The following is a 13827-nucleotide window of genomic DNA, read 5'->3' as shown; positions in this document are numbered from 1 at the left end:
TGACTTCACAGAAAACCACCTGCTCTTCCCTCCTGAGTGTCAAAATAAATGCATGTGCCACCACATGTGGACAAATTCTTATTTTCTAACCATTATAATTTTTAATTGCTGCACAATCTATATAATTTTTTGTATTTTTGCTTTTGTTTTTATTTTTATTTATGTTTATACTTTGTTTCAGAGTTCTATAAAACTCAAATATTATGCAAAGTGCGGGTATCTTTGGTTTTACTTTAATTTTAGTGTTTTAAGATTTGTTTCCTTATAGATATGTATGTGTGCCTGCATGTCTGTATGTTTACTGGATGAGTGCAGGTGCCACAGAAGCCAGAAGAGGGCACTATGTTTCCTGGGACTTGAGTCACAGTTTTAATATGCTTTAGGAAGGTGCTGGGAACCGAACTGGAGTCCTCCAGAAGAACAATATCCTCTTAACCATGGAACCATCTCTCTAATGTGGGAGCCCATAAAGGTTTCCTAGGGAGATTTGAGTTTGCTTTTCACAGCAAGGCTGCATTAGGGGATGGCTTGACCACGTGCATGGTCACTAGGTGTCTGAAATGATCTGCACTTGGCTGTGGTAGAGGGAGGTCTTTTGTTCCACCCCTTGGCATTCCTTTAAAAGTCCTTTGGCAGATACAGTCAGGGCCCAGTGGATAAGGATCCAGACCCTCCTGAGGTTATTCTATATTTCTCTCTGTGTCTCTCTCCAACTATATTTCTATCTAATATTCCTGCTGCTCTTACTCAAGAGTATCCTGGGGGAAAATGGGGGTGGGATGGCCCCCCAATACTCTAGCCCCAGTCTGTCCTTCATTATATCATGTTTTATATTTAAATACCTAACCCATTTAGAATTCATTTTGATGTGTATATATATAAAATAGAATTTAATTTTTTTAAAGCTCAGATTCAGTTTTTCCATTCTTGATTGGATAAGCTTTACTTTCTGAACTGAATTAAGTGTCACACATTATTATATCTTAAGTTATTACATATATTTGCATCCTTTCCTGGAGTTTCCAGATAAATCAGTAGATTTCCTTGTCATGTGACATGTATAATTTTATGGTTTAGTATCCATTAACTTAAACCCTCACATTGTTTTTATTCTTCAAATGGTTTCAATTATTATTTGTTTCCAAATAAATAACATTATTTATTTAATAAGTTTTATTTAACAAATATTTATTGATTAGGTACACTTACTAGGTATATTGTATGTGGGATTGGAACTTTTGTGGCCATGTGAATAGATAGCCCCTGTCCTGGTGCTAATTTACTTCTAAAATGTACATTAATCTTATACAATATATTAGGGGAACCATAATCTTTGCAATATTTATTTTTTCTTAGTTCAGTTAGTTGTTAGTGTACTTAATAGTCTCTGGAGCCAGTTACATCCATATTAATAATGGTGCTTTTTTACTTTTTATATATTCATAGCAATCACTTTTCTTATTAAGTTACCTTAGGAGTTTCAGAAAGATATTATTAAGTGGTTATAATAGCCAGTATTCTGTTGTGTTCCTGACTTCAAAGTCTGTGTTTATCAACTGTGGTGCTGATTCCTGATTCTGAAGGAGCTTCTTTCTTAGGTTAACAAGGAGTTAACCTTTAGCTTTGTTGGAACTTTTACCAGATACAGATATTGTTTTTCAAATTAATTTCTCTGTTGTCACTGTGATACTCACAGGTTGTTCAATAGTATATTGGTATTCTGTTAAGTTGACTTCTTAGTATTGCCTGCCCTAATATTCTAAAGGTGAAGCTATATAAAACATGCTTTAAACAGGTGGAGGTAATAATGATATTACTTAGTGGCTGCCCAAGACATAACAAAGAACTCTTAAACCTCATGTGCTAGCCAAACATTCTACCCCTGAGCTAAGCTCCCTGCTCCACAACTTGTGGCTTTTTGTTGTTGTTGTTGTTGTATAAAGATGCCTTGGGATAAGTCCATGTAATTTAGCTACAAATCTGAGTTTGCCCTTCTGTTTTTGTTGGAACTTCCTTGTATAGTCTGACTGTCTGTTCAATGTAGACTTTCCTTTCTCTAGAAACATTTCACTTTGTCAGGTACAATGGGAGTGGTTTAAGGAGATGCATTCAACTACAGTGACTTTGAGCTCTGGTCTTGAAAATCTTATGCTGTAGCCCAGGTATATCCACCAGGAAGTGTGTTCAAACTTTCCCTGGGTGGCTACTCTGAGACCTAAAATAATTCCCACGTGAGTGCAATCCCTTTAGCTATTTTTACTTGATCACTTACCCAGATGACAGTTGGTCTTTGGTTGGAAGGAAGCATATGCGGACTGGCCTGGATTTCATACACCTCCTTTTGCAGCCTCCCAAGATAGGATTATGGTCGTGTGTCAAAACTCCTGGCCCCAGATGGTCTTTTGAACTCACACTGTTCAGTTCTATACCTCTCTGAGCAGGAAAAATACATATAGTTGTGGAAAGAAATGGACCAGTCCAATTACCTAAGTGTTCTTCAGCCTTTGCACAGTACTCTTAACTCAGGTCATACTTTCAGGGATGATACTATAGGAGAGAACCTTCTGGAATACCAGAGTTTACCAATTAGGGGAACTGTCCAAACAATGGAAGTGACTGAAGGGACACCTAGAGTAGATACACTAGAATAAGAATAATAAAGAAGATGAGGTCATGAACTTAAGAGGGACCCAGGGTGGGCATGGATGGAGTCTGAAGGGAGGGAGAGAGTTGTAGAAGTGATACATACAGTGTTTGTGTATAAAATTCTCAAAATTAAATGTAAAAAGGGAATTTGAGTTTTATGTCTTTAGTTTAGTGTTCATATTGTCTTAAACATTGGTATTAAGCTTCTTCTATTTTCCAAGGGACTAGTAAGTAAATTCTATCTTGTTTTATGCCTGACAAAAAATTTTAAATATTTAACTGGATATTATCTTATTTAAAATAGCTTTACATTATTTTCCATTGGATGCAATTCTTTTTGGGTTTACTATTTCATGTGGTGAAAATGAGGGCACTTGTATTTCTAGAAATAGTCTGAGCAACAGAGGACATTCAGCTTCCATGTACCAGTGGTGATTTTTGAGAAGGACTTCACTTTATAGATTAAGCTAGGTATCAGGGTATCAGTTACCATTGTGTTTTTTTCCACATTAAAAAAAAATGTCAGGTGGATCTGTGAATGGTTCCATTGTAAATATTAGAGAACGTGATAAAAAGATTAGGAAAAATGGTAGAAGGAGAGAGGCTAGAAGAGCTAGTTTTCTCACTGAGTGATATAGCACTATGTGGTAGTGAGGTTTATGCTGCAATCTACAGATGGTCCTGTCATTGGAATTTTTCAGTGGAGAAACAAACTAAATACCTGCTCTTCCAGAGTAATATATCAGGTGTCTTTGTGGGATGACCTGTGTTGTTCACAGGAGGAGTATGTCCTATTAGTTGAGGCAAGATGAAATCTAAATCAGTAATAGCAATATGTAAAATAGGCATTCCATTCAGGGTAATACAAGTCATAATTATTGTATTAAGATACAATGAAATAATTAAGCAAATAAGTCCATTATGATAAAGATGGTAGGTTATAGATAATTGTAATGGAGATCCAACATCTGCAGGGAGCTTAGTTCTTACTAGTCTACAGAAGAAAAACATGTAAGCTTATAATTTGTAACTTGAAAATTTGTGTTCAAGCTAAGTTTTTTTTTTAATATTTATTTTTACTCACAATGGTCTTTTTAATCTTCATAAACAAGACTTATTTCTTAGAAATAGCTATATATATTGTGCAATATGATATTAAATATAGTCTTTAGCTTGTCCCTTGATTTCTCTCACCTTACAAAACAACCAAGATCATAATATCCAAATATAAAAACAGCACGTTGCCACCATGCAGGCAGACAACCTGATGTATTTATTCATAAGAAGGCATGTTCGATAGCATTTAGAGCAAATGCGGTAGCTATATGATATGTATAAAGATAAATGTAAAAAAATGCTTTTAGGTAAAAAGCATTATGAGGACATTTATATGACATTTAAAAAAATCACATCTAGGCCATACCACCCTGAATGTGTCTGCTTAGTCTTTAATTAAATTCTCCATCTAAATATGCTAAAGATGTTTAGCTTGTAATCAAGAATGAGGCATGTGTAAGATGATGTACACTAAAAAGTATTTTGTATACTTTCTAAAAAATCAAGTTTTATTCACTAGATATCACAAACTATTAGCATGTTATAACTAGGAAGGAGGGTAATTTTTTTCTTTTTCATACTTGACTTTTGATTTACCATAATTCAAATCCATTTAAAATGTTGCCATGTGAAAGGAAATATTATATTTCATCTTTGTGATTATTTTGGAAGCTTTCTTAAAGGTTTTAATCTCTTATATTCAGAGCTTTGATTTATACTGTTCTGAAATGAACTGTATATAAAGTACAGAATGAGCAACTCTACAAATGATCAACAACAGTTATAGTAGATTGTAATTTCCTGTGGGGAGGAAGGTGGTGTAGAAACCATGGTCATCTTTTGGGAATGGTGGGACAGGTAGTATTGACACTTGAGACACTTGAGTATTGACACTTTTTATTGCAGAGGACAATAAAAAGCAGATGAAGGGGAAGAGCTAGGAGTGCTGAGCAGTACTGGGGTGGGTCAGTCAGAGATAACCAATTAGGATCACATATGTCTTAATCTTGTGGGATTTAGCCCTAAATCTCTATTTTACTAAGTCATTGTAAGACAAAAGTTGGGAGATAATGTCTTTTCCTAACTTGAAGGCAGTTTAGCAAGATGGATGAGATTTAGAGTTCCTAGGCTCAAACCTGTCCATGTACATTTAGAAGGGATGGTTAACTGGATGAACAGCTTGGCTGGTAGTCAGTTAAGGACTACTGAAAAGTTGATGAGTTTGTTGGGAACTGGTCCAAGGAGGTGTGTTCAGTGTACACCTTTCTGTAGCCACTGTACATTCAGATTTTAGTCAACACCTCACACAAAAAGAAAGACCAACAAACTTGTTCCAAAGTAGCTTTTGCTGTAGACGAATAACCAAGTCTTATTTCAGAGTATATACAACTTAATACAGCATCAGCAGTTGCATAGATGGTTTGACCCTCTCTATAAAGCCATTTCGAACCCTCTGTAAAGATAAAATATCTCACAGTTAGATTGTAAGGGCATTTTAAGACAAGCAAATGAAATGTAGTCTCTTTCCTCCTTCTGCAGGAAGTCACCAAGGCCGTCCAGCCCCTCTTGCTGGGAAGAATCATAGCTTCTTATGACCCAGATAACCAGATGGAGCGCTCCATTGCCATTTACTTAGGCATAGGCTTATGCCTCCTCTTCATTGTCAGGACACTGCTTCTTCACCCAGCCATTTTTGGACTTCATCGCATTGGAATGCAAATGAGGATAGCTATGTTTAGCTTGATTTATAAGAAGGTAATACTTTTGGGGGGTGTTTTTGATTGTTTTGATTGGCTTTGTTTTGTTATTTCAGTGCTGGGGATTGAACTCAGGGCTTCCTGTGCCAGCAAGTTCTTTGCTGGGTTTGCCCCCCTGTGAAGCCCCAGGTATTCTACATGGCATATCTTCAATACCCTGAATTAGATTGTGAGCTCTAAAAAGGATAAGTATGAAAATTGATTTCAATTCCATGTGTCTATGAAATAAATGACAGGAATAAGTATTTTTTTAATTCTTAGTAATTCAATTTGCTTTAATAGACCATTATTAAGTACCTTCTATAACTTAACAATATTGCAGATTTTTTTTTTTTTTTTTAGGGGAAGGATTTGAGTGGTTTTGTTTTGGTTTTTTTTTTTGTTGTTGTTTCTTGAATTACTGAAAATTGAACCCAGGGCTTCACACAAAATAGACAAGTGCTATAGCAGTGGGATAAGTCACTATCAATTTTTTTAATTCACTTTTTTCAGTTAAAATGACAAATAGTCAGTATGAAAGTCATTGATGAAATATCATCCTATGGTCAAATGCTATCTATCTTTATATTTACTAACAATAATTTAATATGTCATCATTAGTGATAATCTAAGCAATACACTTCACCTTACCCAGCTGCCACAAATGGTGACGGTGTCACAGTGGTAATACTCGTCCACTGTCTTACTGTGAGTAAGACCTTTGTGGACCTTTGTCATCCAGTGAATTCTGTAACTATAAAGTTTTTGAAATAGCACATGCATTGAAGTCATAAGAACTTATTTTGCTTTTCTGCATATGTTAACTAGACAAGAGCCTAAATTATCTAGGAATGATTTAAATCGATTCAAGTGAACATTTAGCTGCCTAAGTGTTGTCTAAAATTCTGACAAAATTCATAGTCATTTCAATGGCATGTGCTTTCTTCAGTCTGTATATGTGGACTGCTTTAGTCTACCAAGTGATCAAAGAAGGATACATTGGTGGAACCATTTATACTTTCCCTTATTCTTTGCTGTTTTCTTCCTTCAATGACAAACCTTATATACTCGGCTTATAAGGACTATGGATCTGAAATTGAGCCCTAACAAGTAATCCATAGCACCACTATGGTACACACTCAAGGCCGACTGTGTAATAAAATCTTGATAGCCTTACTTTATTGTTCAAAAAAGGCTTTTATGGAGGCAGAGAAGAATAAAAAGGAGTCATAAGTTTAATTGAATCTCTAAGGCTCCAGTCTCATCAAGTTATATGTCCCAGACAAACGTGATGATAAATCAACAAACCTGTTTAGAGAACATTTGTAATGAGAATCACTGGGCTTGCTGTCAAAGAAAGTTGGATTTACTTTAATAAATATGTCAGTAAGTACATATTATAATGATAATAACACACATATGTGTGTGTGTGACACTAATAAATGATGTAGATGTGATCTAATAACTCTCTACTGTAGGTACTGTTATCTCTCTTTTAAGGAAACTAAAACCTATAAAGGCAGTACATTATATAAAACTACTTTCAAAATAGATAAATCACAATCTTTGAAGTAAAATGGTTTCTAGGAATTAGGAAAAACAAAAGTATGGAAATACAGTACTGAGGCAAAGGGGATATGAAGTAAAATAAAAATAAAGAGTGTGGTTTGTGATCAAGTCCTCATGTAATATTTAACACAAATTCAGTAATTTATTTCCTTTAGACACACTGATGAAGAGTCTGAAGCTCTTCCATGTGTGTTTCCATCTCAACCTCAACTACCTATGATGGTTGATCATTTACCACGTACATTCCACACTTACATTCTTATGTTGGCTTATCACTAGAGTGTGAGTGCATCTTCATGTTGCTCTTAGTTTGGTCCCTAATGGCACTTTGTCTTTGCTCTTCCCATGTCTTATATCCTTGTCCATATCTATCCTGTTTCAGGCCTTTAGCAAGGACATACAGGATCCTTCCTACAACATTTCAAATTTTATAATAAAGTCCCTCCCTTTAAAATTCTGAAAGCATACACATTATACTGAAATAATGGATACAAACACAAATTGAACTTTGCCTATGAATTTGAAGATTACAAAAATAACTGAATACTTACCACATGTATATTATGCAGGCAGCGTCATGTTTTACTCTGTATATAACTTTTCGTGACACTGAAACTTTTTCTAAGATGCATGTCATCTACCTCAGTGAGTTCTCCCCCACTCCTGCTGCTCTAGTAATATTTTGTAATTAACTATCCTGACTTTTTGTGTTTGCCTGTCTATAGTTTTAGTTCTGTGTCTATAAAACTTTCATATTTTTCTAATCCAAAGTATGAACCTACTCTACTCTCTGCTTTCCTTAACTAAGTTAAGCTTAAGTTAAAATTATCATCTATAAGGAATATATATATATATTATATATATATATATATATATATATATATATATATATATATACATATTTCTAAGTTACTCCCAGGCAAGTATTATATCTTAATAAATACTAATTCCTGATGCATACAGGATAATGGTTTGTATCTATTAAATACTCAAGAAATATGTGATGAGGTTGAAACAAATAATAAATGAGTGTTTTGTTGCCAAAACCATCTAATAAACTATTAAATTTCACAAAGAATTATTCTCTTTCATGATCATAATTTATGTAATAATGTTAAATCATTTAATTTATAGGTCAGTGAGTAAATGTTTCTAGTTAGTGATCTTTTATGTTCTTTTTTTGGTAAAATTTGAAGACTTTGTTAACATAAAAATATTGATTCATTTGTTCATAACATACTTTTATTGACTTTGACAGTACTTTTAGTCAACAGAGTTGGTGAAGGAGTTTATGAAAAAATTTAAGATCAGGTTTCACTACCTTAGGCTTCATCTTTTATTTCTAAATTTATAATTTTTTTCATTATTTTCATATACATATATAATTAACTTCAGTCATCTTTATCCCCATTTGCTCTATTATCCCTGGCCCTCTCCCACTGGAACTCATCTTAGCAAGAACCTTCCTTCTTCCATGTCTTTTTGTGTGTGGTCCACTGAGTTTAATAAGAGCATAGTGGGAGATGATGTAGTGGAGCAAGGGCAGTTTGTATGTGTTACACCAATGACAAAGTAACATGACAGCCCTCCCTAACAGGCAGGAGCCTCCCCTTCCATCCTGAAATGTTTCATCCTGTGCAGATAACCTCAGCTGTAGGTCCTGTGAGAACACTTCTTCTGCTGTCAGTCTTTCCTCAGCTCAGCTCTTATATTCTTTATGCCCCCTCTTCTGCCATTTTCTCTGAGTCATGGGGCAGGGTGGAGAGTGGTATAGCTGTCTCACTTTTGACCAAACATTCACCATCACTTATTTATCACATTTTGGTCAGTCCTAGGTCTCTGCAGTCACCAGCACCCACTGTCATAAGAAACTTTTCTGATAATGGCTGAGTGCAAGCTCTAATCTATTGTAGCTAGAGGTTTCCTGCCTGGCCCACAGTCAGGACAAATCTCTCTCACCCGCCAGTACCACAGCCGCTCAGACCCAACCAAGTAAACACAGAGACTTATATTGCTTACAAACTGTATGGCCGTGGCAGGCTTCTTGCTAACTGTTCTTATATCTTAAATTATCCCATTTCTGTAAATCTATACCTTGCCATGTGGCTCATGGCTTACCGGCATCTTCACATGCGGCTTGTCATGGTGGCGGCTGGCAGTGTCTCTGACTCAGCCTTCCTCTTCCCAGAATTCTTCTTCTCCTTGTCCTGCCTGTACTTCCTCCTGCCCGATCCCCTGTGGCCCTCTGACTCCCTAGCCAGAGACTCTTAACCAGGGTTACATAACCAAACAGAAGTTCCCTATTGTGGAGCAGGCTTCAGATTCCATCAGAAAGAGCAAGTTGCCCCCATAAGAATCATACTACTATGCACTGGAGGACACATTTTACAAAGATACATGGTTATTGTAGCTTAAAAGAGTCACAGTTTACAGACACCTCAGTGGGGAGAAAGAAGCTTACAGTTCAGCTCCACGTCCTGTGACTCTAGTATACAGTATTTTCAGCAGCAGCGTCTTACCATCAACTTCTGGAGGGCAGCCAAGTGCATGTCAAAAGCTTGTGTTGTTTGAGGAACTTCTGAGTTCTTCCTGGTCAGTCACTCCTAGGAGGGTATTCCGTACCCAGCACTGGAACTTTGATTATTTGTGGTTTTTGAGAGGAACATCACCCATGGAGGATACCTCTTTTTAAACTTTTATAAGATTTTATTTTTAAGTTTAAAACTTTATTCTTAGCTGGGCAGTGGTGGCACATGCCTTTAATCACAGCACTCAGGAGGCAGAGGCAGTTGGATCCGAGTTCGAGGCCAGCCTGGTCTACAGAGCAGGTTCTAGGACAGCCAGGGCTACACAGAGAAACCATGTCTCAAAACACCAAAAACAAAACAAGAAAACCCTTTATTCTTAGACTTGTACAGTAGTGATACTCAAACTGTAAATTTTAAACTCAAATATATATAATTTTTATACATGTTCAGCTATTAACTGATTTCTCAAGGCATGGTATATATTATAGGCAAGACAAGCAATAATAATAATGTTTACAAATCTCTATATTAAATTATCCAGATAATTGCAGTTTGGAGACACACTTCATTATCACATGGCATGGTACGTGTTTCCTAGTGTTATATTTGACCGAGACAGATTATGAGTAAATGAGTGTCTGCCAATGTACTTTTGTATGCTTATTAGATAGTATTATTGCAAATAGTATCCTCACCTCACAGTCCTATATGGAACTTCATTCTACTAAAGCTAGTTTAGTTAAAACTAGGTAATAGCACTTCTGAAGCCATTCAACACAGTGAATGCCTCTGCCACCCACGGAGAAGGAAGGCAGCTGTCTATCCCACTGCTTTGTAAACTCTCACACCTCACTTAGGACACTGTCCCCCACTCCTCAGCCTGTCCTGTGAACCTGGCTATCTGACATGCTAGCATTAATAAAGGCTAAGAATTTATTTTTAAAGGAAACTTATAAAATAGTAGTTTCCACGTGGCTTTTTCATTTACCCTTACTTTTGGTTACCTTCTCTCCTCTACCTGCTCTCTCCTCTCTTCCCCCACTCCCGCGGAGATGTCTCTGCCCTCATTATCCCTCAGCCCTGTCCCCCATTTCATGTCTGGTATATAATACTGTCCTCCCTCCCTCTCTCTAATGCCTCTCTCTCATCCTTCTGATTTTTACCAACACATTGTCGTGCTTAATATTCTACACATACACAGCTGAGATCCTCATGAAAGGAAGAACTGGTAGCATTTGTCCTTCTGGACCTGGACTTACCTAACTCAGTATAATATTTGTTTCTGTTTGTAAAAACAAAGTTTAAAAGAAGTTCTCAAAGCTCAAACAAGAGGACTCAAAAAACAAAACAAAACAAAAATCTCAAGCTTACATTTTACAAATGGATATTAAAATACAATATTATTTGTATTATTGAAGACAAAAAGGTTATTTTCTATATGACAGAAAACATAAAAAACAAATACTTCAATGTAATAGTTACTTTTAAGTTGAATATTCATAAAGCTGAGAAGGTATGAAACTAATGAATGTGGAACAAGGCTGATCTGTCACTTAAGGTATATGCAGTCACACCTTTCACTTTACTAATGTGTTACTTATAAATACATTTTACTTTTGTTTGTTGATATCACCTAACTTCCCATTTTTCTTTTAGACTTTAAAGCTGTCAAGCCGTGTTCTTGATAAAATAAGTATTGGACAACTTGTTAGTCTTCTTTCCAACAACCTGAACAAATTTGATGAAGTATGTACCCACTGATCAAATATTTTATACATTTTATCAGAAATCAAACAACCCTAAAGGAAGATTTATCCTGCACCAGATACCAGTGATAAGCAGTAAAGTTCCATCCCTCCCCCAGTCTGGCTATTTCTGGAAACTGGGAAGGCTAAATTGTGTAGCAGAGCACCATTCTGAGGTCAGGTCAACTTGCCAAACTCAAACATACCTCAGCTTGCTCTTAATAAGGTTTTTCAAAGCTTAATCCTTATCAGACTTTGCTTCCTTTTAATATAATACTTTAAATTGTTATTTACTTTGGCTAAATATGATACTCTGGGCAGTTCTTATTCTGTTCTGTCTTATGTCATGAGTAAATTCAAGGTCCTTGAGGACAGATAGTGTGTTTTATTTATCTTTTCATTTCCAGTATTTAACATAACAAGAGTTAAATAAATTACTGTTAAATTGAGTGCCAGATGCTGAACTGTACAGGGTGTGTGTGTGTGTGTGTGTGTGTGTGTGTGTACTGAGCCTCTGAGGAGAGCCCCTTATTCTCACTTGTTCTAATGTGAGGACACTAGCTTTATTTAAAAAGGATATTAATTAAAATCTAGAAACAATTCCTAAGATATCCAATCCCATTCTACAGGGGAAAAAAACATACTTTGAAATGCAATGACTTGAAATTTTTACCTTGAAGAACCCGGTCTATGCATTGACTAAACTCAGTACTATCCATTCTTCCATATCAAGAATATCTACATTTCAGTGTACTCAGAACCCTGAATTCCTTGATTGGATGAATGTCAGTGCTCCTCCACCCCAATATGTGTTTCTTTGCTGGGTTTCCGAGGGGGGAGTATAACATGCCACTTGTCTCTCTGTGTTTTCATTTTTCAGGGACTTGCCTTGGCACATTTTGTATGGATCGCTCCTTTACAAGTTGCTCTCCTGATGGGACTTCTCTGGGACTTGTTACAGTTCTCTGCCTTCTGTGGCCTGGGTTTACTGATAATCCTGGTCTTTCTTCAAGCTATTTTAGGGAAGATGATGGTGAAGTACAGGTAGTGTACTTTGTTACAGCTTAAAGGAATTTAACTTGGGCTTCTCTATGCCCTAACCAGAAAACTATGCTATATCACTAAAACGGATTGTTTTAATGGTGTAAATAATACATCATATACCAAAAAGGGTATTTTTCCTATATTGGTCTACAAAATTTCTTTGCAAATGTTTTTAGGTTTAGTACATTTTTATACTCATAAAATTAGGTAAAGTAGTTATAGTATTTATATGAAATGGAAGGAATGTCTAAATTTTGTATGGAACTTACTTGCTTTTTCTACTCCATATTGTAGGTCATTCTACCAAAGCTGTTATTACTTTTATTACAGAATGAATCTGTGGTATGAGTCATGTGACATGTTTATGATAAAGAACATGTAGAATTTGCCAGCTGAAATGTCAATAGAAAGCTACAGTTTGGGGACTCATTTTTTTTTTTTTTTTAAGCTTTTATATACTTTCTCATTTGCTTCACAAAATGGAAATAATTACCTCTTTGATAAGGATTGGATTGAGGACAAAGTCCAAAATTCATCTAATGGTGGGTGTCTGACATTCCGGAGGCATCTACTAAGTGATAGAATTACGTTGGTGGCAGTCTGTCTAAGAGCAAAATGCTTATCTATGTAATAAAAAGTATTAATTTCCTAAAATTTTGAGTAGTTATTAGATAATTTTACTTGTTTCTGTTATTGAATGGTTGATCAAGTGATTGGTTTTCAGAGATCAAAGAGCTGCAAAGATCAATGAAAGACTTGTGATCACATCAGAAATTATTGACAATATCCATTCTGTTAAGGCATATTGTTGGGAATCAGCGATGGAAAAGATAATAAAAAACCTGAGAGAGTAAGTTGATATCATTACACTGTTGTTCCAATTTTATACTTAACATTTAAAAATGATACTCCAACAGAAATCAAGCATGTGTCCTGAGGTATACCATTGTTTATACATCATTTGCATAAAATTATTTTGATGAGTTAATGTTTTTGTATTTTTGTGAGACAGGGTCTCACTATATAGGCTTGACTAGCCTGGAACTCAGTGTTTAGACCAGGCTGACTTAGAACTTAAAGGCATGTGCCGCCATGCCCGGTGCCGGCTTATGATGGTTTTACATACTTAATCCAGTGCTTCCTTGGAACTGCAAAATGATGTATCCCTTCTTAATGAGTCTTCTAAAGTTGTTCATAATTACTTAATACCCTTAATTTAATGAAAACAATGATGAAGATGCTGGAGGCTAATTGAAATCAGAAATAGAGCTGCTAAAATATATAGTTCTGAGAGAAAAGGGAGATACTGTATGACACTGTATGTACTTCACATGTTATGACTTACAAAATGTGGGAGGGGAAGCCACAGTTGGACAAATTGTACCTGTTGTTCTGAACCTTAGGAATAATGACAAAGGAATTTTCCTCAGTGTTGCCCATGTAAATTGTTCACAGGAGGTGAAATCAGCCCTTGTAGCAAAAGCCACCTGTAGCTAGAGTTTT

The 13827-nt window shown here is 35.8% G+C and overlaps 1 protein-coding gene across 1 annotated transcript in view; it reads left to right on the top strand.

Annotated features, from left to right (window-relative positions):
• The window catches only part of Cftr (CF transmembrane conductance regulator), a 147119-nt gene that overhangs the window by 39725 nt on the left and 93567 nt on the right, over positions 1-13827 (top strand). Inside the window, 4 exon segments of the mRNA XM_028871755.2 lie at positions 5242-5457; positions 11192-11281; positions 12161-12324; positions 13049-13174. Of these exon segments, the coding sequence (XP_028727588.1) occupies positions 5242-5457; positions 11192-11281; positions 12161-12324; positions 13049-13174 (596 nt within the window).

The sequence above is a fragment of the Peromyscus leucopus genome, chromosome 3 (genome assembly GCF_004664715.2).
Source record: "Peromyscus leucopus breed LL Stock chromosome 3, UCI_PerLeu_2.1, whole genome shotgun sequence".
NCBI classification, from domain to species: domain Eukaryota; kingdom Metazoa; phylum Chordata; class Mammalia; order Rodentia; family Cricetidae; genus Peromyscus; species Peromyscus leucopus.
This window is presented reverse-complemented; position numbering and strand designations above follow the sequence as displayed.